We start from the raw sequence: 27,307 nt of genomic DNA, 5'->3' as shown, positions 1-27,307 counted from the left end.
ATTTTAAGAAATGGAACATTTTACATTTATGGTACATCTTTGCCCTTTTCTCTTTGGTTAGAGCTGCCTACAGTACAGGATCCATTTTGTCCCGTGTACATTTACACTATGATATAACTGAGTGGAATAGCAGTAGGAAAGGTTATTTTTAAAGACTGCCTTTTTAAAGACTTCCTGATGGGCTTTGAAATTATCAGGCAGGGGCCCCAGTTAAGCAGAGCAGCAGCGGAGGCTGCAAATGCATGGCCCTGGTTGAAAAGTTTGGATCTCACCAATCAGCTGTTTAGCAGAGGAGGAGGAGGAGGAGGAGGAGTGGTGGTGGGGACCAGATTCAATTCTCCATTTGTTCCCTCTCCCAAGCAGATCAGTGAAATTCCAGATTTCTAAAAAGTGGCTTCATGATTACCCTTGGGAAATGCATGTGTTTTTATTACTGTAACCTGTCCTGGGACCTTAGGATGAAGGAAATAATAATAATAATAATAATAATAATAATAATAATAATAATAATAATATTTGTTTGCATAGAGAATTCCCTAGCTGGTCTGAGGCCATGAAATTATTAGTCAACACACTCTATTGGAAGAGTACCTTGCTTCAGTTTTATTGTGGCTTTAAAAGCTAACTGCTTGGAGAACAATGCTACGAAGTGGAAAATCTGAGAAATTGTAAGAATTAATGCCAAGATATTCATTAGTAATAATACACATATAAAACACCTCTCATGGTTCCTAAGGAAATGTTTCAAAGACATAATGAAAACAAGATGCCTAACTTCTAAATACAGTCACTGTTAATTAGAAGACATATATTCTTTTATGTTCTGACTTTGAACACCTTTCCTTAGGGGTTTTTAGGCATATATTAAAAATGCATTCGCAGAGTCATGCTGAACCTGGAGCCATGCCTTACTCTAAACATGAAATATAATTGATACACATCCTGTATTATTTTTCAAAATGTCTGTGGGAAAAAGGAGTTTTGTCAGACAGTAACTTAGCTAAAAAACAACTGCTTATTTAAAACAGTAACTTTTTTGCTAGAACTCAAAAGGAATATTGAAAAATTATACTAGATTGCAAATCTACATACCACAATAGGAAATTTCAGAGAAACCAAAAATTTGAGTGTGAGAAGGCATAGCTCAAAATATACTAGAAATGAGTTTTGAGGTTAATTTGATTGCAAGATAGACTTGTTATGGGGAACAATATGAGTTTCTCTATGAAAACCATTGTTCGGGGTTGCAGAATCTCTCCATTTGGCCCACCAGGCCATTTTCCCCAATCTGTGCCCAGCAGCCTCACACCTTACATCATATGGGACATCAGGTGTGGGGCAGGTAGAGATGTGGCTAGGGAGCGGGGCTAAATTCCCTACACATTAGCTGATATGTAGGGAGTCTGATCACATTTCCCTCACTCAGCAGGCTACCTTTGACAGGTGAGTAAATGTGCCCACCTGTCAATCACATGTAATCATTGTGGTGTCGCATGATTGACTTGTTCTGCCCACCCGTCAAAGTTGGCCAAGAGGGTGAGTGAAGATAAATATATGATCCACTGAGCCAAAAAGTCTCCCCACCCCACCATGGTGCCTCCCTGTGATCAAAGTTGGATCTGGAAATGCTGGATGTTGGATGAGTGAGACTGATGGCCATGACTTATCTTGTTGTTTTCTTTTCTATATACAGTATTCATCTTAAAAATTCCTGCTGAAGTCTTAGTTTCAGTTTTTATCCTGAACTGTCCCTTGCTCACATTGGTGGGAGGGTATCTAAATGACACAATCCTGTGCCACTCTCATTGGCCGTGTTCACACATCACAATAAACTGGACTTTCTGGCTTTGCTTATCGTGGTTTACTAAACATGAGATGCTTGCTTGACCATGCTGCCCAATTGCTCCTCCCAATTGGTGTGAGCGGGAGAAACAAACCAGGAAGCTTGGGTTTCATCTGAAATAGTGTTCATGGGTTGCTGTTCCCTAACAAGCTGCAGTTAAGAAGTGAACAATAATGTGGTTAAGGGCCGGCCCACCCATGAGGCAAGGTGAAGTGATTGCCTCGGGCAGCAAGCACCACAGATGCAGCAGATCTGGCCTCCAAGGAATGCACCATAATCTCTGCACAGGGAGACTGCAATGCAGAAGTGAACTTAAAAATTACACCACAGCTCTCCATGAAGCAGGCCAGAGGCGGAGTTAAGGCTGCATGACCAGTTCTGCCACACTGGGTGCCAAGCCTGGGGGTGCCACAGGGCATGGCAGCTATGACATAGTGAACTGAGCAAAGTGGAAGGCAAGAGATGGGGCGGTGCTGCTGAAATTTGAAAGTCCAAAGTCTGCCTCTGAGCAGGGATAAGGAGGTGATCGGGTTACCCATTCAAACGCCTAATAACTTATGAAGAAGTAACTAAAGCTGCCTCTACACAACTGGAAACTAAAAAAATCAACTGGGACTTCAACCAGATGAAGACAAACAACTGAGAGAAAAACCATCAGCCACAATTTTCTTTATTTTCTGTACAACTACTAAGCTATGTATTCCTTTGTATGGATATGTTTTGTTATTTGAAATTAAAAATCAGTTAAAACAAAAAGAACAAAGCACATCCCCACGTCTCACAATGAAATCAATGCAATTTTTAAAGTGCTTAACTTTGGCTGGCTAATGCCACAAGGAGATATTTAGACCGTGATATCACAACTAGATTAAACAAAGGCAAGGCAAGAGACCTTGCTAATGCTTCTTCACGCTTTCAAGTCACCTGACCGTTGATTAACTATTTAACCATACACAAATATAGCAATCATGCAAACAGTTTCTGATAACACTGGCTGCTTGAAGCATGAGGTCTTCTGGAATACACAGCACCTGAAAGCTCAGTCCCATCATCCTGTGGAAGTTTTGCTATTACTGAAAACAACGGCCATTGTGCTGCAGATAAAGCCATTATTCTATACGTGACATTCTTTTTGCTTCTGGCTGATTTCAACAGGGCCGGTCCAACCATTATGCAGATTGAGGCAGGAGCCTCAGGCAGCAGGTATTGGGACTGTGCAATGGGCAGTGAGCAGGTGTTTGCCTACAGAGCTGCGTGTGCCACCTGCCCTGCCCTGCACCCTCAAAGCTAGTCTACTGTCCACAAGTGTGTTGGAGCACACTGTCCTATCATCAATATTTAAGCAAGAATCAATAAAGTTAGCATCCATATGTGAAACAGGAGTGGGTGATTCTTGTCCTTTGCCTCAGGCAGCAAATGCCTTGGGCCAGCCCTGAATTTCAGGTACAATTCAATGTAAAAATCTTGGGGTGTGCAAAGAATATGATAAAGACCACATGTCCCTGGGTAAACAGAGTGGTAAAACAAGACTTTCCTGGAAACCGATTAGAAGAGGAATTGCAATATGGTCAGATGTCATTCTGCTAATATCCAACACAGTTAGATAGATCCCACGCCAAACACCATGAGCTGCTGTTGATATCATGGCAAAATAAGTAGACAGAAGACCTATTTGATATGTGGGAGCTCAGGCAATCAGCTTATTATTAAAGGCTCTAAATATAGGTTTTGAGGTTCCGTTCCTGTGCTGATAAACACACCTGACAACACTCCCTGTCAACACCTTTCATGCTCTCTGTTATGTAAGTACCTGGAAATATTTGCACTTCAAAATAAGCTATTCAAGTTAGCTATTTTACTCAAAACAAGATAAAGGAAATGAAATTAACTACACACACACAGCAACCAGGCCACAGGGTAGATACCGCCCCCCCCCCGGTCCCCACCTCTGTAGTACTTTTCTTTGCTTATCATCCAATCTTGTTTGCTACTGTGGACACACGTGTACAATAAAACTATGATAAGCTCCTGAGCAAACTTTCTTACCATCAAATATAAGTTTCCTCTTTCTGCCCTTTTTATTTATGAGAGAGGATGATGGGTGAGTTCTGAGTCATGGAGTCCCTAGTTCAAATGTCTCTTCCGCTAAGCCATTCATCAGGTGGCCCTATGTATCTCAGGTCTAGTGCAAACATGAACACACACCTGTCATTTGATACCTGACAGTGTAACACAGTAAAGGCCAAACTGGATGTTACGCAGCAGATGCATTCAACAGTCTCATACATTTTTTAAAAAGCAAGGAGGCCGCAAAATTTGAGCAGTGAGGGGAAGGGGAGCTTAATACGGCACGCTTCGCTCTGACAACTCCCTGCCAGCAAGCAGTGCTTTTCCACCCTTAGGAGAAAAAGATAATGAGTACTTGTGCCTTTGCCCAAGCAAGTGGGAAAGTAGCTGGGAGGTATTTTGAGCAAGACAAGCAACCAAGGGGAAAAATTTTTAAGAGGCCCCTTCTCCCATCACTCTTTGACACAGAGGTTCAAAAAGAAAAATTGGAAGCCTGGTGCCTATGTTTGCCATTTTACTCTTAGCTCGCTCCTTACTGCATTATTCTTCCAAGCACCAAATAACACATATGTTCCACATTAGGAAATCTTGATTCAATATTGGGAACCAATTTTAAATGGCAGCTTCTTTCGTTTTAGCTCCTAAATAAGAAACATAATGCCAAATCTTATAGCCCTCTGGCAGTACTGGCTCTAAATTCAATAAAATAATTTCTTAAGTACAGTTTGACCTTTAGATTTCGGGTTAAGGAAGCAGAAGCCGGTTAGCTTCTGGATAGGTTATATATATGCAGAGTGTTTTATAACAAGGATGCCAAAGTCTAATGGTTTCTCTTTCAAGTCAGACATACCTGGGCTCCTTTAATCTTAGGCAGACGGGTAGCAGACTTTGTGTACATTGTGTATGTTAGCAATGTGTGCTATTTCATTACCAAACAAAATTGTAAGACAACATATGAATGCACAGTATTCTGCAATATTACAAGGGTTTTACATGATTATCACTAATGGCTGCTCATTAAGATTTCAAGGATGCTCACTCATCCTTGCTGCAGACCTTGAAGAGCGGGAGAGGAAAGTAACCCTCTTTGTATGCTGAAACATTTTCCTCTGGAAGGGCAAACATTTTCTGAGTTGCCATAAAGTTGACACAAAATGCTTATACAGTGCATATTCTATTGCCCTGAGATGTACAATGCTATTCTATGGCAACAGGCTCTTCATCAGGGCTGCAGATGTCTCATGTTATCAGGGATGGGGAGCCTGTGACCCTACAGATGTTGTTGGAGTCCAACTCCCAACAGCCCCAGCCAGCATGGCCAATGGTAGGGTGAAGGGAGCTGTAGTCCAACAACATATGGAGAGCCACAGATTCCCACATCCCTGCATTTCATTATTATCTGCAGTACATTGGCTTTGTCCTTCGTTGTGCACCCAGACCTTCCAGTTCTAAAAGCTTTGTTGGAAATGGCACATGAGCAGTTCATCCTAGTTATCATCCCTGCCCATCTCAAATTGGATACCAATTCATAGGACGAAATATGTGCATTGATTAAAATGCTGCACGAAAAGGATACCTGATACAACTGTGTGGCCATGGCAAGACTTCTTATTGCATGGTGATTTAATCAATGTAATACTGCACATTGGTAAACTAGGGGGTGAGGAGAGACATAAGCTGAATATTGGGGCAAACTTTGCATGTGCTGCATTCTGAACAAATGAAAGATTGGTGGATCGCTAACTCAATGGAGTTACTCTGCCAACAAGATCTGATAACTCCGATAGAAATCTGGATGAGGAACAATTCTAGTATTTATACCAGGCCTCGCCAAACTACTGAAACTAAATTCTGCCCTAATGCATCTATGTGAGGGTACATTGAACTGAGGCATCCACCATAGGCTGAATGAGCCTCCCCTTTTCCATCATCCCCATATGCACCATCCCCATCCATCGACATAAGGATGGTGCAGCTAAATATGGCCTCTACACAAATAACATTCAGCCATAAATATGTGGTCAATTTCATAGGGAAAATTTGGCAGTTAGCCACACAATTGGGTTGTGCATTGGGTTTTATGTGTGTAAGACATATTTGGATGTATTATCTTTGTGTGAATGACAAGGGTTTGAGATCTGCTCATGCTCCCCACCCTATGATTGGACAATACCTTCCAGCCTTTTTGATCCCAAGGAAAGAAACTGCTGCATGGTGGCTTTACCACGTCAAAAAAAAACCCAACAACAACCCACAGTAGAAAAAAGATCTACAATGGAAAGTGAAGCTACATGAAGAAATGGCTCAATATATTTTAATGCCTAAGGCAGAAAATTCATACTGCACCCCAACCCCACCCTACGCATGATCAGCTGCCCAAGGCAGACTGATTCACCATGCCTGATAGTATAGCATCCCCTTTAGAACTGAAGCTCCTTTCTTTTCAGATAATGGGAGGTGACTGAAAAAAGAGCACTTGCTCTTTTGTAAAACAACAATCCTCAAGCTGAAAAACTTGAAAAATCCAGTTATGCATGGGTGTGGGTGGGTGAGAGAGAGAGAATGAGAGAGGATAATGGATAAATGGGGTATATGTTTCTGGTGTGTGAATAAGAAGGGATGCCTGAGAAAGAGAATGAATGGATGATGGAGAGGAGAAAGGGGCAGAGAATGAAAATGGAGTGGCAGACAGAGAGAGAGAAAAAAAGAAAGAGAGAGAGAGAAAGAGGGGTGAGTGACAGAAATGGACGGCTGAGTGTGAATGGGATGTGCATGTATATGCGTGGCTAAATGGAGTGGATTGGCAGATGTGTGTGATTGTGCATTTGGCTTTGCCTAAATTGGGACCACATTCACTACTGGCATGTGGCCTCTGGATGATAGTTCACAAAGGAATACAGCTCTTGGGTTGAAAGGGATGCCCTGCCCTTGCACTAAGCAGCAATTTGAACTCAGGCTCATCAAATGTTCTGTTACAGAATCTTTTGGTACCTTAAAGATTAAAACATGTACCATGGAATCAGTTTCAGTGGACAACACTCCATTTCATCAGATGCATCTCTCCTCAATCGCCCAGTCATTCTCTTTCTCATACACCCATTCTTATCCACACTGCACAAGCACATATCCTGTTCATCCATTATCCTCCTGCTGCCACAAATCTGAAGATACCTTTATTTATATTTTTTTGTATTTATAGAGCCACAAAAAGAGTGTGGCCCAGTAACAGCAGCTCAGTTACTTTATATACAGAATAACAAATAATAATTGTTCCACCTTCAGGCGGTTAATTGCAGTCTTATCATACTCTCCAACCCTGATAGAAATTTGCCTCCATCAATGACACTTATCTTTATCTCCAAGCAAATATTTAACATAGAATTGAGCTGCGCTTCCTGGCAGCTTGGCCAGTAAAGGGTCAATAATTTGCTGTCAAGCTCCAGTATAGACATTGCAAAACAGAAGGGCCCATTCCACCTAATGGTTGTGGCAAAGGCACACCCCTGAGGACAAAGAAAGGATGTATTATGCACTCCTGGCTTGGGAGTAACAGGCACCTCCTTTCTCTCCAGCGTGGCAGACAAAGTCTAAACATACACCTCTGCATTACATCCAGGCACCAACTGCCACGGGAGATTACATCTCTTCTTCTTAAAAACAAACCACTATGAAACCTCAAATGACTAGGAAATACGAAGTTCTTCATGGAAAAAGACAAATACCTGAAGCAGCACAGTATTCTGAGCCCATGCTGGGACACTGATTCAGCTGTGAGTCAGACAGGAGAGCGCTGCCTACTCCATCAACGATGTAACTCTGCTGCAGATAGCCTGCAGCCGCCGCAGATTCCCTTCCAGAGAGCGTGCAGATCTGACGCTGGCAGCTTTATGAGGTCTGCTAGCATCATAATCCTGGAAGGACGTACAGCTGCAAATGCAGGGAGCCACCCACTCTAAATGGTACATATTTATGTTGATACCAGGCCAGAGTGCTGTTCAGTGTATCCTCTAGGTTTGTGTGCGCAGTCTGTGTGAGCCAGGGTGATGCAGACTAGGACCTGGGAGACCAGGGTTTAAACCCTCATTTGGGTGACCTTGCGCCAACCGCTGCATCTCAGCCTAACCTACCTCATGGGGTTGTGGTGGGGATTAAATGAGGAGAGGGGGAGCCATGAGCTCCTTGGAGAAAAAGGTGGGATTTAAATGCAATAAGTTATAACAATGAATACTATGTAAAACTAATATGCTGTCAGTCTGGGCAAACCTGGCAGATGAAACCCTACATGCCTCTCTAGCACAGTTAAAAACATGGCTCATGGGTAAACAATGGCTGTCTCGTGAGGTTCTCCATGGCATTGGAAACATGGGTTATTTGAAGGCTTGAGCAATGAGCCTAGAAAAACCACTGCAACCCTATATTAATCAAAAAATCATTTTCTGTAAGGCACCAAGGGACATTTAGAACCAGGACTTCCAGAGTAGCCGGGTCTCCTACGTCACTAGCACCTGGTCTCCTACGTCACTAGCATTCTGATTTCTGAACCAGGCAGGCTAGACTCTATAAGTGAAGGCTGCTTTCTAGGCTGAGGTACTGTTCCCACTGCTTTCATGGGACACTGTAGTCCAGGCATCCCCAAACCCGGCCCCCCAGATGTTTTGGGACCACAATTCCCATAATCCCTGACCATTGGACCTGTTAGCTGGGGATGATGGGAGTTGTAGTCCCAAAACATCTGGAGGGCCAAGTTTGGGGATGCCTGCTGTAGTCTGAAGGTGGTCAGCTGACCTGAAAAGCCAATAGAGACACACCCAACCTTATAAAAAGTATATATTTCCAAGCCAGCCCCTTAATCAGAGATGCCTGAAGCTTGCCTCCTGTGGTACCTAACCTCCAAGGCACCTTTCAATTATGTCTCTGCTTCTGGTACAGTGGTGCCTCGCAAGACGAAATTAATTCGTTCCGCGAGTTTTTTCGTCTTGCGGTTTTTTTCGTCTTGCGAAGCACGGTGTCGGAAAAGTTTTGGAAAAGCTTCAAAAATCACCGATGCTATGAGTTACTCCTCGAAGTCAAGTCGCAACTGTATTAACGGTTTTAAGAAAAAGGAAACAAACTTGCAAGACGTTTCCATCTTGCGAAGCAAGCCCATAGGGAAAATCGTCTTGCGAAGGAACTCAAAAAACCAAAAACCCTTTCGTTTTGCGAGTTTTCCCTCTTGTGAGGCATTTGTCTTGCGAGGTACCACTGTACTTTAGTTCTGCCCAATCTGGTACTAGACTCTGGTCTCTCTCTTTGACCATGTCCATTACCTCTAACCCTGTGGGGTTGTTGGTTTTCTGCTTTTGTTTTGCCTGATCCAATACCTGCCTCTGACCATGTTTTCTGCTTCTTACTCATCTGACTAGCCCGTAACCTGATGCAGACTCATGCCCCACAGCAGCCAATTGCAAGACTAAGCCCCAGGGTCTGACATTGTCTAAACATGCATATGGAGAAGCCAGAAAATGGAAGACATGGATTCTCATATCATCTGAAGGGTCAGACACATATTTTGGTAGGCTCTCTGGAGCCCTCATTCTATAGTTAACCTATCTGACATCACACTCACCATTAAAACATTACGAAGATGCTAATTCTAGCTGTTTCTTGGGCATGCTTTCAAATGAAAGTTGGCAGACATAATGTTGGAAGCACTCAATATTTTGCAGAACTAAAGACCCAGCAAAAATTGTTTGATAGGTCCCCTACACCAGCTACCACTCTCTTCTGATCTTTAGATGGTCACTGCGACAGCACAATTGTTTTGGTCATAGCAGCACAGACACTGGAAATGAGCCAACATCATCCAGGCAGTTTCTTTCCACAATTTCAATTTGCAGCCAAGTATTGCATCCTCAGCATGCCTGCCTTGGGCAAGAGCCAGTGACAGGGCCCTTACCTTCCACAATGAGCCACACTTGCTGTGATTCTTCTTTCTTCCCGTTGGTCTCCACTTGGCACCAGTACTTCCCAGAGTCTTTCCGGTCCACAGACTTCAAGCTAAAGTGTTGAGAGAGCGATGAATGGTAAATGGCACTGTGGCATAAACAAGCAGCTGTCTTCACAAGCTCTTCCAATTCCATCCAGTGATCTACAAACATTGGAGCCATTTCCGAAATAGTAAAGCCCTCCAGCTTCAGCATGTACTCATGTGATCACAGAAAGCTGTCCTAACTACAAGGCCCTGGCTCTATCTGGCCCATTACTGCAAACAATTGCCCAAAGCCTCACACAGAAGCTTTTCTCACATCTGCAACCCAGGTTTATGTCAGCTGCAGATGCCAGCAAATGAACCCAGGACTTGCTGAATGCAAAGCACAAGTGTCACCGCTGGTTTTTGGCTCTGCAAAAGGAATGCAGTTTGCCATATCCTGAGAAGCACTTGTTTTCCAGGATTCCAGAGAACATGTTAAATTGTGGCCTTACAGTGGCCCGTGGCTGCATCCAGCCTGAATATGCAGGGAAAGCAATAAACCACGTGGTGAGGCTTCCACCTATTTGTGTGGCTACCACGAAGCAGAAGGAGCTCTTTAGAGAAGATTAGCTAATCAGTGCAAAGCATACCACAAGTGACAGAAAATAGGTCAGGAACATAGGAAGCTGTCTTGTACTGAGTAAGAATATTGGTCCCTCTAGTCCTCTACTCTCCATATATTGTTGGGGCTACAACTCCCATCACCCCTGATCACTAGCCATGCTGGCTGGAGCTGATGGAAGACATGGAGGGCGCTACGTTGTGCCTCCCCGGTCCAAATTGATTGGCAGGATTTCAAAGATGGGCCTTCCCCAGCCTTACCTGGAGATGCTGACGAACCTGCAAGCAATACTCCATCACTGAGCTACAGCCCTTTCACCAGAGACATATGATTTTGGAGACTGAGACAGAGATTGGAGGAGAAGCTACCCTTTTCAAAACAGTGAAGGAATCTTTAGCACTCACACGGGAGAAATAAGTGCTTATCTTGAAATACTGCATGAATTAATTAGCCAAGTGCCATGCAGTTCCTGTTTGAAGAACGTGACTTAGCTAACTCCCTGGTTCCAGGAAGTCTAACTGTCCTCATCTTGGAAAAAAGAGTCTGCCAAGCCGCTCTAACCCTGAGACTGGAGTCTAAAAACATGCGGAGAAAGCAAATGTGTTGGTTAGACAAGAGTGAAAGGGAAGGAGCAAACATTCCCTCATCAAGGTGATGACTCAGAGCTGGAGCTCTTCATCTCTGGCCTTATTCAGCACCGCATAAACCTAAATAAATATTTCACATACTAATCTTTTCTTACAAAGTGGGAAGCAGGGTAGAGAGTAACTGAATGCATAGAATGTTGCTTTAAACCATGAACCAAGGGAGAAATTCTGTCCACAGTTCCTCAAGTTCAGACACATATGTCAATTTATATCAGACTGAAGACAGCTTTGTACGGCTTCAGCTTGCGATAGCCGCAGGACAAAGTCAGTCCAGCCCCTACCAATTCCAGCTGTGGCAGATCATCACAGGGTGACCATATGAAACTCAAGTGATCAAGTGTCATTCTGATTGGGAAGGGACAACCAGCAGCTCCACTCTCAGCTTTTCCTGATCCGCCTATCAATTTGCTAAATTAGACATCAGTGCAACAGCCTACAGGGTATTTGATTAGGGCTGCCAGAGGTGCTATTTCAATGCTGTTTGCTGTAATGCAGCAATATATCCTCTCCACACCCATCCCGGCTCCTTGTAAAACAAGTGTTTCCAGGAGCACATTTTCATTTCAAGGGCTCTGTTGGGAATCCAAGATTCTCAAGTAACTATTTAATTCAAAAGGCCTCCGGAGAGATGGATTTGGGAATAGGTAATTTTTGTATACTTCTGGCAATTGTTGCAGTAATTACTGTACTTGCAAACAGTATCTGGAAAGATGACTGGCACTTTTCCTCTCCCACCCCCCGCCCACCCGCTGTACCTGTCCCGCCGCAACATCCTAAGCAAACTACCCTTGAATATTTTACCCTATGATAATTGGCCCAAATGCAGAATGCTTGCCTTGATCTAAATGATGGAGTAAATGTGCTGGAACATCTCTTGTGGGGATGACTAAGCCTTGGTTTGTATGACACATCCTCTCCCCTCCCAACAGGATTCCGATCTAGTCTCAGAAGTCTGATTTTAATTAGGGCATCTCTTTTTAGTCAGATACCAGGAGAGAAGGAAGGGACATGGTGGGAATAAATGAGAGCAAGGAAACTTTTAAGTACATCTCCAGTTTTGCCGCAGAGCACATTGGAACAAACAAGGTGAAAGGGGGGCTGTAAAGCTTTCCTTCTCATTTGCCTTCAGGCTAGGCCAGAAAAGGGGAAAGCTCCCAGTATCAGAAGGACAGATACAGCATGAACATGCAATCAGTGGTGGCGGAAACAACATCTGCTGCCAATGCTGGTCTTAGAGAACCACACAGGGGAATTGAGGGAAGGGCTGTAACTCCATGGCAGTGCACTTGCTTTGCAGAAGTCCCTGGGATAGAAGACCTCTTCCTGAAACCCTGGACAGGTGCTGCCAGTCAGTGTAAGCAATACTTATGTAGATGGACCAAGGTCTGGTCCATTATATCCATGATATAAGGCAACTCCCTACATCCCTAAGGAGCTTAATAGCCTCTCTGGGCCTTCCTGCCTAACGGAGCTACCAAACGTGAGAAAAGGTTGGGCTGGCCATTTCAGGCCCCAGTACACCTCAAGATGTCCTAGACTGGATTGGAATGGTTTTGGTTAATGGTGCATCCTCTTTTACTGCATTACTGCCATATAATCAGGTGCAGGGAACCTTTGGCCTTCCAGATGTTGCTGAACTTTAGCTCCCATCATCCCCATTGGATGGGGCTGATGGGAGTTGTAATTCAGCAACATGTGGAGAGGCACAGGTTCCTCACACCTGCTATATATGACCATTCACAGTACCTGATGACATGGCGAGGCTCTACCACTCACCTAATCGTTGGCCGGTTGCATTGCTGATGCTTACCTGGAGGTAGAGAGGTAAGCTGGTGGGGGAGGAGGTTGGTGTGGTGCCAATGCACCAGTGAGTTGAACCAATCTGGTGTTCCCACTGGTAGGCTTGCACCATGCTATCCTTGCCCTTCCCCTTCTACCTCCTGGTAAGCAGCAGCACTGCGACCAACCAGAGGTTATCTGAAGAGGGCTCCCCAACCATGCCATCTGCTACTGAAGCCCCATTGAGCAGATTGCAGTGTACATTTCCCCCCCAACTATTTGCTTTTATTCTGTAAGCCATCTTGAAAACCTGTGAAAAAATAGAGGATGGAAACTGCACTGGTTTGGTTTGGCTCAGCTCAGCTCCTCCTTCTACAGCAAAGTTCTGCACCAGGCAAAAGCAATGCAATGTAATTTGAGTTTTTAAAACACTGGGTCTTAGCAAATGGACTGCACCTGCCCCTCTTCTTTATCAATTAACCTTGACTACAACAGAAGCCTTTCTTTTGCCTGAACACCCCTGTGGGAAATCAGCCCTCCTGGCCAATCTTAGAGAGGAATCTAGTCCTCTCTGCCTCCCTCCATTCCCAAGGTCCCACACACCAAAATTTTATAGTGGGGTGATGAATAAAATAGGAGATGGTCATGAAGATAGTGCTGAGAAAGGCTGGGAAACAACCATAAGAAAATGTGGGGGGAAGAGCTAAACCTCATTCTGACCAATGAAAGTCTTGTTCAGACTACCTCTGGTTGCTGATTTTTTACCAGACTGTTGCTCATTTGCCTTTATGCTTTCCTCAACAACTGGAGGGTTGGTGTAGCTGCAGCAGAATGGTTACGAGCTATGAATCAGAAAGTCTGCAGTTCGGATCTCACCTCCGCCATGAACTCAGTAGGTGGCCTTAGTAAAGGAACTCTCTCAGCCTCAGGCTTCCTATCTGAAATCTGGGGGATAATAATACTGGTGTACTTACAGAGTTACTGCTTGGATCACACTAGATAATGCATTTGAGCGCTTTGAGGTACTATTCAAGTACTTAGTATTATTGTCAACTACAAGAATGGGGAAAGGTCTTAGGTACACACCTGAGATTTTAAACAAGGGAAGAAAAAACGGTTTAGGTGGAATTCCAAGGAGCCAATCCCATGTTTTGCACAGCAAATATGTGGAATGCACTGAGCTCTGACTCCAAGTGCCATAAAGTGCAACAGTTAGGACTGGGGAGACTAGGATTCAAATGTCCATTCAACTACAAAGCTCACTAAGTGACCAGTGGTCTGTCACAGGATAAAAAAATGCAGGTGGTGGTGAGGATGGTGATAATGATAATGATAATGAAGATGATGATAGTACCGTATTTTTCACCCCATAGGGCGCACCTAGTTTTTTGGGGGGGAAATAAAGAAAAACAATTTTATCCCCCCCCCCAGGCGTGGGGCTGGGGTGGGGGAAGCCCGAGCTTTCCCCGACCCCAGCCCCCAGAACAGGCTGCTATCCGCAAGCCTAGGGAGCCCAGCGCGAAGCCCAGCGCGAAGCCCGAAGCCTGGGGCGTGCTGAGCTCAGCGCGCCCCAGGCTTCAGGATGCAGGCAGCTCTCCGCAAGCCGTGGGAGAGCTGCGCGACTTCGCGCCAGGCTCCCACGGCTTGCAGATAGCTTCCTGAAGCCTGGAGAGCGAGAGGGGTCGGTGCGCACCGACCCCTCTCGCTCTCCAGGCTTCAGCGAAAGCCTGCATTCGCCCCATAGGACGCACACACATTTCCCCTTCATTTTTGGAGGGGGAAAAGTGCGTCCTATAGGGCGAAAATTACGGTAATTAATAATGTAATACAACTTGGAAGCCCTTGTTCTGTACATCAGCCCTACCTGAGGAACCCAATCCAATGTTCTTCATCTACCGGGATGTACACCTGGTCTACGCTCTGCACCACAGCTCCATCCTTGATCCACAGCATCTCTGGGTCTTCCATTCCCTCGAGGCTGCAGTTCAGCTTCACAGGCTGTCCCTGGGACACCTTCAGTTTGATTGGCATTCCAGTAGCCTTTGTACCTGGAAGAAAGCAACCTCCCTCCTCTCCACACCCACGAAAGGGGAGCGAGGAGGTCGGGAATACAGCAAATTAGCCAAGGTTGGTGGTCCGCAGTGCAACAATACATCCAGAGAACAGAACATGCAGGCACCTGAACGCCTCATCAGAGCTTTATTACATTTGCCGAATGATTATAGGATGAGAGTACAGAAATTCCAGTTAGGGAATAATGGAGGAGGTTAAATCCATGCAGGGCTTCGTTAACAACATGCCAATTTGGAGATCAGCAAGGTGAAAGCCATACAGTAGCAACCTGTCAGTTGTAGATACAGATGCAGAAGACATCCCTGCAGCTGTGCCCTGACAATGCTTTTTGAAAGTGCTATTCTCAGAACAGTAGCACAAATTCCGCCCAAAATTCTCTCTGGATTTCTGGCTGCCAGGTAATATTCATGCGCTTTTAGGAAACTGTGGCTTTTGATCTACACCTATGAAAAGAGCTGACATTTTAGAAAGTTATTCATAGGGGGAGGGGGGGGTTGTTCGGCAAGCACTTTCTCTTTATTGCAAAAACTCCCAAGCAGTTTTGCAAACACTACGGAAGAAAAGGCTGGTGTAGAGCCTTGGCATGAAAGGAAACTAACCATTTACAGAGCATACTTTTCTCCCTCTCCTTCTTAATGTTGTGCTGTGGGATTATTTCAACCAGTAGCCAGGCAACCCCCAAACCCAGGAGGTAGTGCCAAATTTCTGATCTCATTCCCCATTTGGATGAGTGTCACCAATTCATTTGCAGGTGGTGGCGTTTCTCAGATTTCCTTTGGGGTGGGGGTGGAGGGGTTCGACGCATTCAGAATGTGCTCCAGGGCTCTCAAATGTGTTTAAGTGAGTGGGTGGAGAGAGCTATTGCATCCACAATAAGAAAAATATATGGAATACGTTAGCTGCACAAACACTGATGCAAGCTGTTTGAACGCTTGGGGAGAAGATGAGAATATGTGGGAAGGAAGAAAATAAGCAAGATGGTAAATAAGCTGCAAGGTAGAGGATTAAAATGTGGCTGCCAATTTACAGAGAAGACCAGGCCTTTTGTACCATCTCTGCTGTAGGTATTAACCATTGGCAGAATAGGAAAGTGCCAGCCGTCAATTTTCTATCCAATTATTGATGGGTTTTCATCATAATAGTCTTATCTTTATTATAATAGTATTGTCTTGAGTTTCTGTAACTACTTGGTGCAGTGCTGACTTTATTTGTCAGCTTCAGCATGCCAATGGAAAGGGGGCGAGTATATAAATTCCATTAAAAATAAATAGGCAGAGGGTTGTATCCAGTGCTTTTCTTCTACTTGCACAACAGGCTTCCACTTATACAACAAAACTTTCCCCGTTTCTGCTCTCCCCTGGAGTCCCCCACACCCCCTCAAAATATGCTCCAGAGGATTGGAGGACCCTCTGGAGCAGGTTTTGGGGACACACAGGAAGAGGAAGTGGATGTTCCATGCATGAGTGGAACTCTGTGTGTGCAGCATTGTTTACAACCCACAGCAAACAAATAAATAGTATTTTCAGCATAAGAGGCAGTGATGGTTCACTCTGTTTTAACATGTTGATTTTGGCAGTAGCCAGTACTAGATCTTCCCTAGAGTAGCCTTTTCCTGTACTGTAACATGCTGGGAGGTGTTTGTTGTTGTTGTTTTTAATGCCTTTAGAGGCTTAGTCAAGGATCGAATTTCTACCACCTCTGCAGCCAACCATGGCATCCCATCAAGGGTATAAAAGCCCCAGGCAGGGAAAAAATCCAGATTTCAGATATCAAAATGCACATAATGGGGCTGAATCATTCTGATTTCAAGGAACACCCAAAGGTGGAGATTCATTGGTGCTTAAGTTGATGGAGAGACACTGCATGAAGCAAACACTGTACACCAGCAACAGTACCCAAAAGTCCGATGAAAGTAAATGTATTATCATGATCAGCACTTGTTTTTCTTGAGTCTTGCTAACAGGTACCTATCTCAAGACCCAGACATGAACTCTCAACAAGAGCCTCAACTCTACCCCTCTAACTTGGGCTGCAAGGATAAGGTTCCCCAAAGTATTAAGCAAGGTAGAGGGAGTCACCAGGGAGAATAAGATCATGTCTCATATTAGGACACAGGCTTCCTTCACCCCTCCTCTAACTCCCTCTCTGAAAGAAAGAAATGTGTATGCGCAAAGCACAGAGACACCTACAGTCACAGAATGTCATCAAGCCTGCAACATGGGGAAGCTGCTTAACAACCCTCCTTTACTCAACAGCTGCCGTGTGCATCTGCTAACCAGGAGTCACCCCCAGGTTCCTCCTGTTCCTCGACAGGCAACCAAGCAGCCATTCATGGTGCACAGGGGAAAGTAGGCACCCTGTTCTCAGTGTCATGCAGACCACAAGTGAAGCCCACCACAGAAATGACCAGTAGGAAGCCAACTATCCCCCTGGGGGCCTCAACAAATTGTCCTCCTTGGGGCTCCTTTGATTTGCCAGACTGCCTGGCAGCAACGTATCAGGTGCAATAGGACACAAAACTGAAATGCGGTGATGCACCAAGTTTATCTTTTTCTCCTCTGTAGGACAGCTTTCGAAGGCAGAGGAACTACATCACTCAGTACTCTACAAGTGAGGCTCCTCATTAAAAAACAATGAGCAGGGTTGGTGCCAGAGCTGAGTGGGCCCCCAGAGTAATGTTCCTCATGCCACCTGGCAAAGCTACAGCTGCATAAGTGACTTTGACAAGTGGGTGGGGCACTATCAGCTGACATCATGACACCAGATGACTGACAAGTGGGTTGCTCCACCTACCTGTCAAAGTTTGCCCGCAGGGGCAGGGACAGAGATGAAGGTAGCCCTCTGGGCAAAAACATTTCCCAAACCCTGCTTTGGATGTGTGTTGGATTGCAGTGCTATTGACCCTACAACAGACTGAGCATAGTAACTATCACCTAGTTACAGGTCCCAGGGGAGAGCTCAGATTACTGAATGTTTCTCCATGTAGAAAACCAGCCCATGAGGGAGGAAGTTAGGCTCTCCAACACCCAATTCTCTATGGGTGGTTCCAGATGTGTCTATTGCAGGACTGGTGCTGCTCAGGCATGCACATTTTGGTGCAGTGTCCACAAAATGTAGTGTCATAATTTTGTGCAGTGTCAAAATGCCAGCCCATTTCCTCTTTCTTTAATCCAGATGTACCCTTTTTTTAAGACAGCATCTTAAAAAGCAGAGACATCACCTTGCCAACAAAGGCCTGTATAGTTAAAGCTATGGTTTTCCCAGTAGTCATGTACAGAAGTGAGAGCTGGACCATAAAGAAGGCTGATCGCCGAAGAATTGATGCTTTTGAATTATGGTGCTGGAGGAGACTCTTGAGAGTCCCATGGACTGCAAGAAGATCCAACCTATCCATTCTGAAGGAAATCAGCCCTGAGTGCTCACTGGAAGGACAGCTCGTGAAGCTGAGGCTCCAATACTTTGGCCACCTCATGAGAAGAGAAGACTCCCTGGAAAAGACCCTGATGTTGGGAAAGATGGAGGGCACAAGGAGAAGGGGGCGACAGAGGACAAGATGGTTGGACAGTGTTCTCGAAGCGGGAGGTAGTGGAAGACAGGAGTGCCTGGCGTGCTCTGGTCCATAGGGTCACAAAGAGTCGGACACAAATAATTGACTAAACAACAACCCTTTCTGCAGAAAATCCAACCGGCTTAAAAAAAAATAAAAATCTGCTTCTAATAATCCACTCATGGTACCTGAACAACCTCACATCTGAAAGCACCCTATGTCAAGTGGGATTTTTGTATGAAGGCACATTCATTTATGTGAGCTCTCAACAGCAGTCTGAAGTGCCCAGACACAGGTTTACCACCTCAGGGAGTACTAGGCCTGCTGTGACACTGGCTTTCCAAGATGCCCTGCTAGGATGTGCCCAATGTGCCAGGACCATAGGATCCCCCTGTGTATATAACTTAATTGCATTCATATTTCTATGGCATGCTAGCAATTGCTCATACTGCTACATGAGACTGATAAAGTAATTAGGGGATTTTTTGACTGCGCGAGAGTAAGAACTTGAAGCTAGTGTCAGGGGACCCAACTGTAGTTAGTCAGCCCACCTGCACAACATCAGTAATGTTATTCCCTACTAGAGAACCTCTGTAGGGGAAAAGCATGTTGTTCTTTTATTGGGACTTTTATTGGATTACAAAGCCTGTTAATTCACTGGTTCCCATGCTGCACTCCTTGTAATCTTTCTCCCTTTTGTTGTCCCTGTAAACTTAGTGGAAATTGCTAAGAGCGATGAAGCTGGCAAAATAATACTTTATGTTCAGACGCAGCATTTGTTGTTGTTGGGCTAAGGAATTAATCATGCCACTAAGAAACATGATCTAACCCCTTATTATTTGATTCAACAATGACATAAATGGTGTGTGAGTGTGTGTACCAGAAAGCATCCTCCCTCTCAGCTCTCCCTCTAACTGAATATAACAAGCCCTGCATAGCCACGCCACATACACCTAAAACACACGCATGACATGACAAGCAGTCTTATGAAATGTAGGCAGCACCCTGTGGCAACAAGACTGCTCAGCTTTTAGTAATGCACTTGGCTAACAGGGTTAATAACACACAAGCATTGATATATCTGGGAGGCAACTTAAGATTTACATTCCCACCCTCTGCTGTGGTTCCAAGAAATCACAGTGCAAGTCACATTTGAAGGAGTGTACTAGGCAAAGTACAAGGAGGATGGATTTTGTGCAGAGAGCAGGAATTTTTAAGGGACCAATTGGCTTTAGTCTTCTTTTGGCTCTTGATGAAAGGAAAAGGACAAATGGTTAAGAGATAGGAAGGTTTGGAAAGAACAGGGATTAATTTTAATATATATTGAGTGTGCACACATGCACACAAACACATATATATTCCCAATTTCCAACCCTGATTGTTACCTAATTAAGCTCTTACGCACAGAGATAATTAAAACCTAGTCATTAACGTCTCTTCACAATGTAATGATTATGGAAATCAAAAGATGTTGCTCAATTAGGAGGTGGAGCTTCGCAATTCTTACAGATTTGGACTCAAGAAGCAGTGTGGCTCTTAGCCACCTACCTTTCCTAGCCAGATGGCAGCTGCTTAGAGAATTGACAACAATTATGTAACTGTATACAATTATATTATGTAGGAAACATAATAAACATTCCTCGCAAACCGGGATGGCTTTCTCTGTTAGTTCAGCTGACAACTTGGCAGCCTGGGAAGTTAGCTGGGCTGCTCCACCTTTTGGGTCCAATGTGGGCAGAAAATCCTGCCCAACTGCGAAGTGTGTCTTGTCATGAAAGGAGGAAATGGCATGACTGGGGAAGAGACATTCTACATTTCACCACCGCCCCTGACAAATGCTCAGCAGGAAACAGTGTAGCACTGGGAACACCCTGTGAGTTGTACTTGCTTGCCAGGCCTGGTTCCTATGGGTCTCTGCCTTTAACCATCCACTGTTCCCAAGACAATTAGGGAACAGACATCTATTTCTTTCCAGAAACGATATGCTATCTTGACAACAACCCAGTGCTGCTAAGTTCTTTTGCACGGCAGCTTGTTAACTTTAATTCTCTGAGAATGCAGATTACTGCCAGAAAAGGAATCCAAAATGCATTCTTAGGGGAGGAAAATGGGAAACTGGAGAAACATGTCTGCATGGGAGAGCAATCTTTTCTCTCAGATGCCAAGTGTGCAAGACCAGAGCCCCAGATCCTTTGTGTACACTGTAGAGGGGAATTCAGAGTTGGGGGCTCCACATCATGACCATAACATATGGGAGCTGTTTATTATGTCAATGAATATGGGCTCCATGCTAGAACCATTGGACTATCTTGCTCCTGACATGGAGGCTCTTCATGCAAAGGGGCACATTGTACAGCATGATAGCCACCATGCATAGTCAGCAGCAGCAGCAGCAGCATTTCCTACAGGTTCTGGATAACTGCTGTAATGACTGAACTGGTCCACAACAAACCTGGAACTTGGAATGGACCATAGCCAGGGGTGCCTAACCTGTGGCTCTCTGGATGTCATAGAACTCCAACTCCCACCAGCCCTAGTCAGCATGGCCAATAGTTAAAGATGATGGGAGTTGTAGTTCAACAACATATGGAGGGCCACAGGCCATTCACTCCTGCCACAGACTTTTCTCACCTTTCCATATTTTAAAGAACATTTGCAGACTCTGATTGGCTGGGAATTGTATATAATGCTGGTCAGTTTTGTTCCTGGTTATGATGCTGTCAACTTTATATCATAGGGAACTGAAAACATGGCACCATAGGGTACTGTCAATGTGGTTCCAGTGTATTAGGTTTGTCTTCCAGCCTAGCCTCTGTTGTCTTTTTACTCTCATCTACTTATGCTCGCTCAGCCAATGGACAACTTTGATTTATATTGACTCCAGCCTTCAAGCACACAAAGCACCTAAGCCTGGAAACTGATGCCTGACAGCTCCCACCTAAAACTGTCAGCTCATGGCCCAGACAGAACACGAAGACACTAGACATCATTCAGGGAGAGTAACTCCTATTCCAGTACAATAGTGGGAAAATGGATCATCACAGTTATCAAGGCTGGAGTCAGCAGGTGTCCTGGATCTGTTAATGTACCTTGCTGTGTCTTCAGATCAGGAGCTAGAAACCTGAAGTCAAATAACTAGCCCAGCCAAGAGCATCAGATTCACCTACAGGTGGGCTCCCATCCTATCAAGCAACACTGAGAAACTGCACCTTGTGACAGCATGCCACATATTCAGTTTCACTCATTAGTGCTTTATTTAGGCTAGTTCAATTCCACAGGAAGATGAATTCTCAATATAAATGTTTGGAATCCTTCCAGTTGTCTCCCCAACTGACTATGTCTATTGGAGGTGAAATCATGAGATACCTGTAGAAATGAATAACCACTTTACCTTCATGATGTATACTAACCATGTAACTCTATGTATGTTTTCTCAGAAGTACCGGTGAGTTCTGACTGGGCTCACTAGGACTCCCTAGTAAGAGTATTTAGGATTATGTTATGTTAAATAAAGGAGGAAATATTGCTGCAATGGAAATATTCTGCGATTGCAGCATTCACAGGAATGTCTCTTTTTATGCCATCACCAAATGGGTCACAATAGACAGAACACTGTGCATTCCCAAAATACCCTATGAATACAACGAATACTCAATGAGCACACATGGGGATTTTAAGTTTCCCAAAGTTTTTTTATCACTGGTGCGTGTGTGTGTGTATCTCACAGATATCTTGCTATAATGATGAACACATGGTTACACAGAAAAAGGAGAAGTTACACAGAACAAGGAGGTCAATATTGAAATACAAAAATGTAAGTTATTTTTATTAATTAGGTGGCAAAAGCCTTACACACATTTAAAGTGCCTGCTCAATAAGCAAACCCTAAGATCAAAATTTCCAGTGATTATTACGCCAGTCAAAGCAAGTGGTCTTTTAAAAACATGAATATTTCAAAACAGATGTACTCCATAGATTAGCTGCCAAAATATGGCTTCAAGGAATGTCAATCCAATCTGAGATTTTCTGACTTTCCCCTCCACCTCCAAATATGCCAGCCTCAGAGCAGTCCCCTTGGGGCCAGTAAGTGTTGCTGTGCCCTCACTCAGGACCTCTGGAAAAGTAATGAGGCGCTTAAGGCACTTAGGTGAAGAGATCATATTTCACAACAGGGGTGTGAGATCTGAAATCGTGACAGCTCCAAGACTGCATTCATTCTCTTTGGAAGAGCTGGCTTTCTGCAGATAGCAAGGGGCCGTGGGGAAGCGAGTCAAATTCAGAAAATAGAAGAACTACAAGCTTGACTCTGCTGCAGATACTATTGATGTGCACAGCAACAAGGTGGAAAATGAAATAATAACAATACACAATCCAAATAAAGGATACTCGACAAAGAAAGTAAGGGGTGGGGAAGAGACACATTCCCCCAATTAAGTTCTGTAATTTGTTTCAGCTCAGACCAGCAACTCTGATTTAGACCAGCTCCACAACACACTGGGATGTATGGCCGCTGTACTTAAGAGTGGCAGCCAGCTCTTGTTCCTAACTCTTCCCGGGAGTCCCTTCCGGGAGAAAAAGTGAACTGTCAACGCGAGGGGTTTTGTTTGTTTGTCTGCTGAACCGCCCGAACAAGCCAGCAAAGGACGGGGTTGGGCGCGCGCGAGGCGGAGGGATTCCCATTTCTGGATCAAATCAAGAGGGCATTTTTAGACCAGATCCGCGCAAGAGGTCAGACCTGAGCAAGGGCTCCCACAGGGACAAAGTTGGGGTGGGAGGTGAGGAGAGGCATCCCCAACGAGTCCGGAGAGGGAGCGCGGGGAGGAGAGTAGCAACCAGCCAAGTAAGTCCATGGGGTCAGCCATGCCTTCTCCGCCTTACCTGTGACAGCCGCGACGTCCCGCAGAAGGAGAGCCCATAGTGCCGGCAGCAGCAACAGGAGTCCCCGGATCTGCATAGTCTGCTTCATCTCCATCTCTTCCACATCATCATCTTTGTCATCCTCCTCCACGCCGGGTTGCCTCCGCTCGCTTCCAAGGAAGAAATGAAACGGGGGTGGGGGGCGGGGGGAGAGGAGGCGAACGAGAAGGAGAGGCGGTTTGGGGATGTTGGGGGGAGAGCGGGATCGGCAGGGAGGGGAAGCAGCGAGGAGAGCCAAAGCGATGCCCTCAAATTCGGGAATGCGCTGGGCGTCTCCAGCAGCAGCAGGGCTGGGGGTCCCGTCGGGGGTCTCTCCTTCCCACGCGCTCGTGAGAGAGGGACCTGGCAGGGCAAGCGAGGCAGGGGAGCCTGTGGTGGCGGCAGATTGGGGAGCCGCACCAGCGCTCGCTCCCGGCTGGCTGACCCGCCTCCTCCTCCGCTCGCTGCGCTTGTAATCCAAGATCCGCGAGCCGAGGAGTTCCCCCCCTGCCGGCCTCGCGCGGTACGCGGAGTTCAGTCGGCGAGCAAGCGCCGCTCGCCTCGGCCGGGCTCGGAGCTCCCCCTCTCGCCGCTTCTGCTCTGCCGCCGCCGCCGCGACTTCCTTCAACAAGTCGCCTTCTCCTCCTCCTCCTCGCCTTCCTCCTGCTCCTTCTCCGTCTCTTCTCCTCCAGGAAATGGCGCTTTCGCGAGGCCACACGGCCGAGCCCGGCTTCTCATCGTGACATCACCGGCCTCATCATGAATATTTATCCAGCCTGTCTATTTATTGCCCTTCTCCCTCTCTGCTCCCACCAGCCTCGCCGAGTGGGAAATGGCGGGCTTCTTCTCGGGGGTGGTCGCGGCCTCTCTACGCCTTTGGAGGGAGGCGCGAGAGGGGCGCTGGAAGCGCGCGCGCCAACAACCCCCTGTTGCGCCAGCAACCCGGGGAAAGAGACGCAGTTTCGTCGCGCTGGCCAAGTCGGCCTCACCCAACATTCAGATGAATACACACATTGGTGGTTTCTAACAACGGGAAAGGAAAAGCCAGTATCAGACACCAAGCCCAGTTCTGAAATAAAGTAATACGTTTCCTCCATGCAGGAACAGCCGGGGAGAAATGTATACTGAGTATACACACGTGGCAGTTTGAAAGCATGAAGCACCCGTGTGGCTTTGGGCGAGAAATCACAGATCTAAATTCTGTCGTCCTTAGTTATTTCTTTCAAAACCTGCATGGATTTTACGTTCTGCATTTTAAGTTTCTGGACCATGTTTAAAGGCAGCCCCACAAAGAGCACATTACAATAGTTGAGTCTTGATGGAACCAGAGCAACTAAGGAAGGGCCCATCCATACCTTGAAGTAATGAGGACTGTGAACCCTTTGTGTCTCTCTTAATTAACACCCCATCTCGCATGTGGTGCTCTCTTCCAACTACCCATGGGGCAAAAGATTCCTGCATTACAGGGGGCTGGACTAGATGACCCACAGGTGCCCCACTAGATGACCTATGGTTCAGCTGCTCTCCCACAGTTCCGATGATTCGCCATGCAATCAATGTAGTTCTCCTATTTGGATTTTCAAAGCATAGGAAATGGGTATGTAGGAATTCAAGGAGCTGCAAGGGTTTCACAACCCACATTCTAAGTGAGGTCCTTTCTCTTCATAGGGTTGAGATGGCATATCAGCTGGTTAAGTTGGCAAAAGTCACTTCTCGCTACTGCGTAGTCTAGGAGGGGCCCCCACAGCTGTGAACCTGGGCTCTCGGGAAGTGAAATCCCATGGGCTAACCAAGAGTTTCCAGGGTTCTTTTCTACACTTGTATCATATAGCAACTCTTACTCACATTTTCTCTGAACTAAAATTTCTTCATAGGTGAGTTGCTCCATCCCTTTGATCATTTGGGGTGCTCTTTTCTGATTAGTTTTGTATATGTGGTTCAAGGCAAGCACAGAGCCCCTTCAAATGAATGTACACATGATGTTGTTGGGGGCTACAGCACACATCAGCAGGAGAGGGTAGAACTGGCCCACTGGTCCCAATGACATCCCCCCACGCGTGGGGCCCTCAACTTCTGATCCCACTTTTTTAGCTCCAATATGTTAGTAATTGATTTCTTTGTTTCTCATGAATTTGGGATTTGCCCAAATATTGTCAAAATAAATGGGAACAGAGTAAACATTCTGACTCGTAAAAATTAAATGAAACAATGTCCAAAATTCATATACAGTGGTACCTCGGGTTAAGTACTTCATTTGTTCCGGAGATCCGTTCTTAACCTGAAACTGTTCTTAACCTGAAGCACCACTTTAGCTAATGGGGCCTCCTGCTGCCGCCGCGCTGCCGCCGCACAATTTCTGTTCTCATCCTGAAGCAAAGTTCTTAACCTGAAGCACTATTTCTGGGTTAGCGGAGTCTGTAACCTGAAGTGTATGTAACCTGAAGTGTCTGTAACCCGAGGAACCACTGTGTATATAGTCACCTTTGCTTACCTCTCGCAGAGACTGAGATTGCAAGAGTTTCTTCATAGCACAGGGAACATAGATACTGACACAGTCATTAATATTATAATGAAGGAAGATGTGGTTTGGGGGCATTTAGAGTAGAGAAGCAACAGGCAACTCCTCTTCCTTTGCTATTATTTCTGAAGCAAATCCCCCTCCTGTAGATGAATCCAAAGCAGCTATTGGACTTTTATAACACAAGTTTGTGTGTATAACTTGACGTTTAGGCCTGTAATGAGCCAAACTATAATGCACATAATCCCTTAGACTGACATTCTGGCTTCCATTGGTAAAAAGATCCAACCCCTCCCCCCTTTTTTTACTGCAGCCAACTCTGCCAGCCTATAGCATGTCTCACATGCATTTCTAGTCTGTTGCCATAGCAACAAGAACCTAACTTCCCTCCCACTTCTTTCTGCCAAGTTGGTTGTTGCCCATCAACACATCAATGATCTGGAATAATGCCCTAATTTCTGTCAGATTAACTCATGGGCTTTCAAGTAGCCATTATGTGTGTCTCTCTCTCCCCCCCCCCCCCCCAGTTCTGCCTAGTAGTTAAACATTTTAAGAGTGCTCTGTTCAAATTACCCTTTATTTGCATAGGAAATAGAGACCTCTTATTAACATAAGATTCTATGATTGGTTTTTTAATAAGCCCTGCTTCTAAAGCATTGAGATCCTTACAGGGATTTTGCCAATTTTGCCAATCATTGAGGTTTCACCTGATAAAAGGTCACAGCTCTAGTTCCCGGGATGTTCAGATTTGCAGGTGCAGATCAGTATTGATATTGTTATAAGAAAAAACTGTTCCTTTTCCCTTATGGGGTACCCAGTAAATCGTGTTTGTTCCTACTCATCTGTCCTGAAAATCTAGGTAACTGTATCCAACTGGCTGCTTCCTATTCCATGGAATTTGCTTCCTGTTCCATGGAATCCTTTGAAAGGATGAGCCTTGTTCTTTTTAAGCCAACTTTCCTTACCATATTTCTACATGCCTACTTTCCTTTTATGATTTAGTGCCACGTGATTCTGATTTCCTAATATAGAACCTGTTGTTTTATTTTACTGCACTACCATGCTTATGGATTTCAGCCCCTGTGGCTTAAAATGCTCCGTTCTGTTATCTGTTTGGTTTTTACATGACCAAAAGACAATTCAAAAAGCATTAAAATCTATTGAAATCACCCATTTGGTGATTACTACTTTTTCTGAGGCTAAAATCTCCTACAAGGCCCCCCAAACTTAAAAAATAAATAAATTGTAGAGCATTTGCTTTAAATGATTTTTGGGACTTTAAGGCTGCAATCCTATGCACACTTACCTGTGAGTAAGTCCCATAGAACTTTAGACGGCTTACTTCTGATAACTCATTCTTAGGAT

General features: G+C 45.1%; 1 protein-coding gene across 2 annotated transcripts in view; it reads right to left on the bottom strand.

Annotated features, from left to right (window-relative positions):
* TYRO3 (TYRO3 protein tyrosine kinase) overlaps nt 1-24,260 on the bottom strand; it is a 63,468-nt gene extending 39,208 nt beyond the window's left edge. The window contains exons 1-3 of one of the 2 annotated variants that reach the window (XM_080996549.1): nt 23,407-24,260; nt 14,773-14,980; nt 9,846-9,946 (exon numbers count right to left, since the gene is read on the bottom strand). In XM_080996549.1, the coding sequence (XP_080852675.1) occupies nt 9,846-9,946; nt 14,773-14,980; nt 23,407-23,500 (403 nt within the window). In that variant the 5' untranslated portion in view covers nt 23,501-24,260. The remainder of the gene's footprint in view (nt 1-9,845; nt 9,947-14,772; nt 14,981-23,406) is intronic. The other variant, XM_080996548.1, reaches the window with a different exon arrangement.
* Nucleotides 24,261-27,307: the final 3,047 nt, after the last annotated feature.

This window comes from Podarcis pityusensis (assembly GCF_964106645.2).
Source record: "Podarcis pityusensis genome assembly, chromosome: 1".
In the NCBI taxonomy this organism is placed as follows: Eukaryota; Metazoa; Chordata; class Lepidosauria; order Squamata; family Lacertidae; genus Podarcis; species Podarcis pityusensis.
The sequence above is the reverse complement of the archived record's forward strand: the minus strand, read 5'-3'. Positions and strand labels throughout refer to the sequence as shown.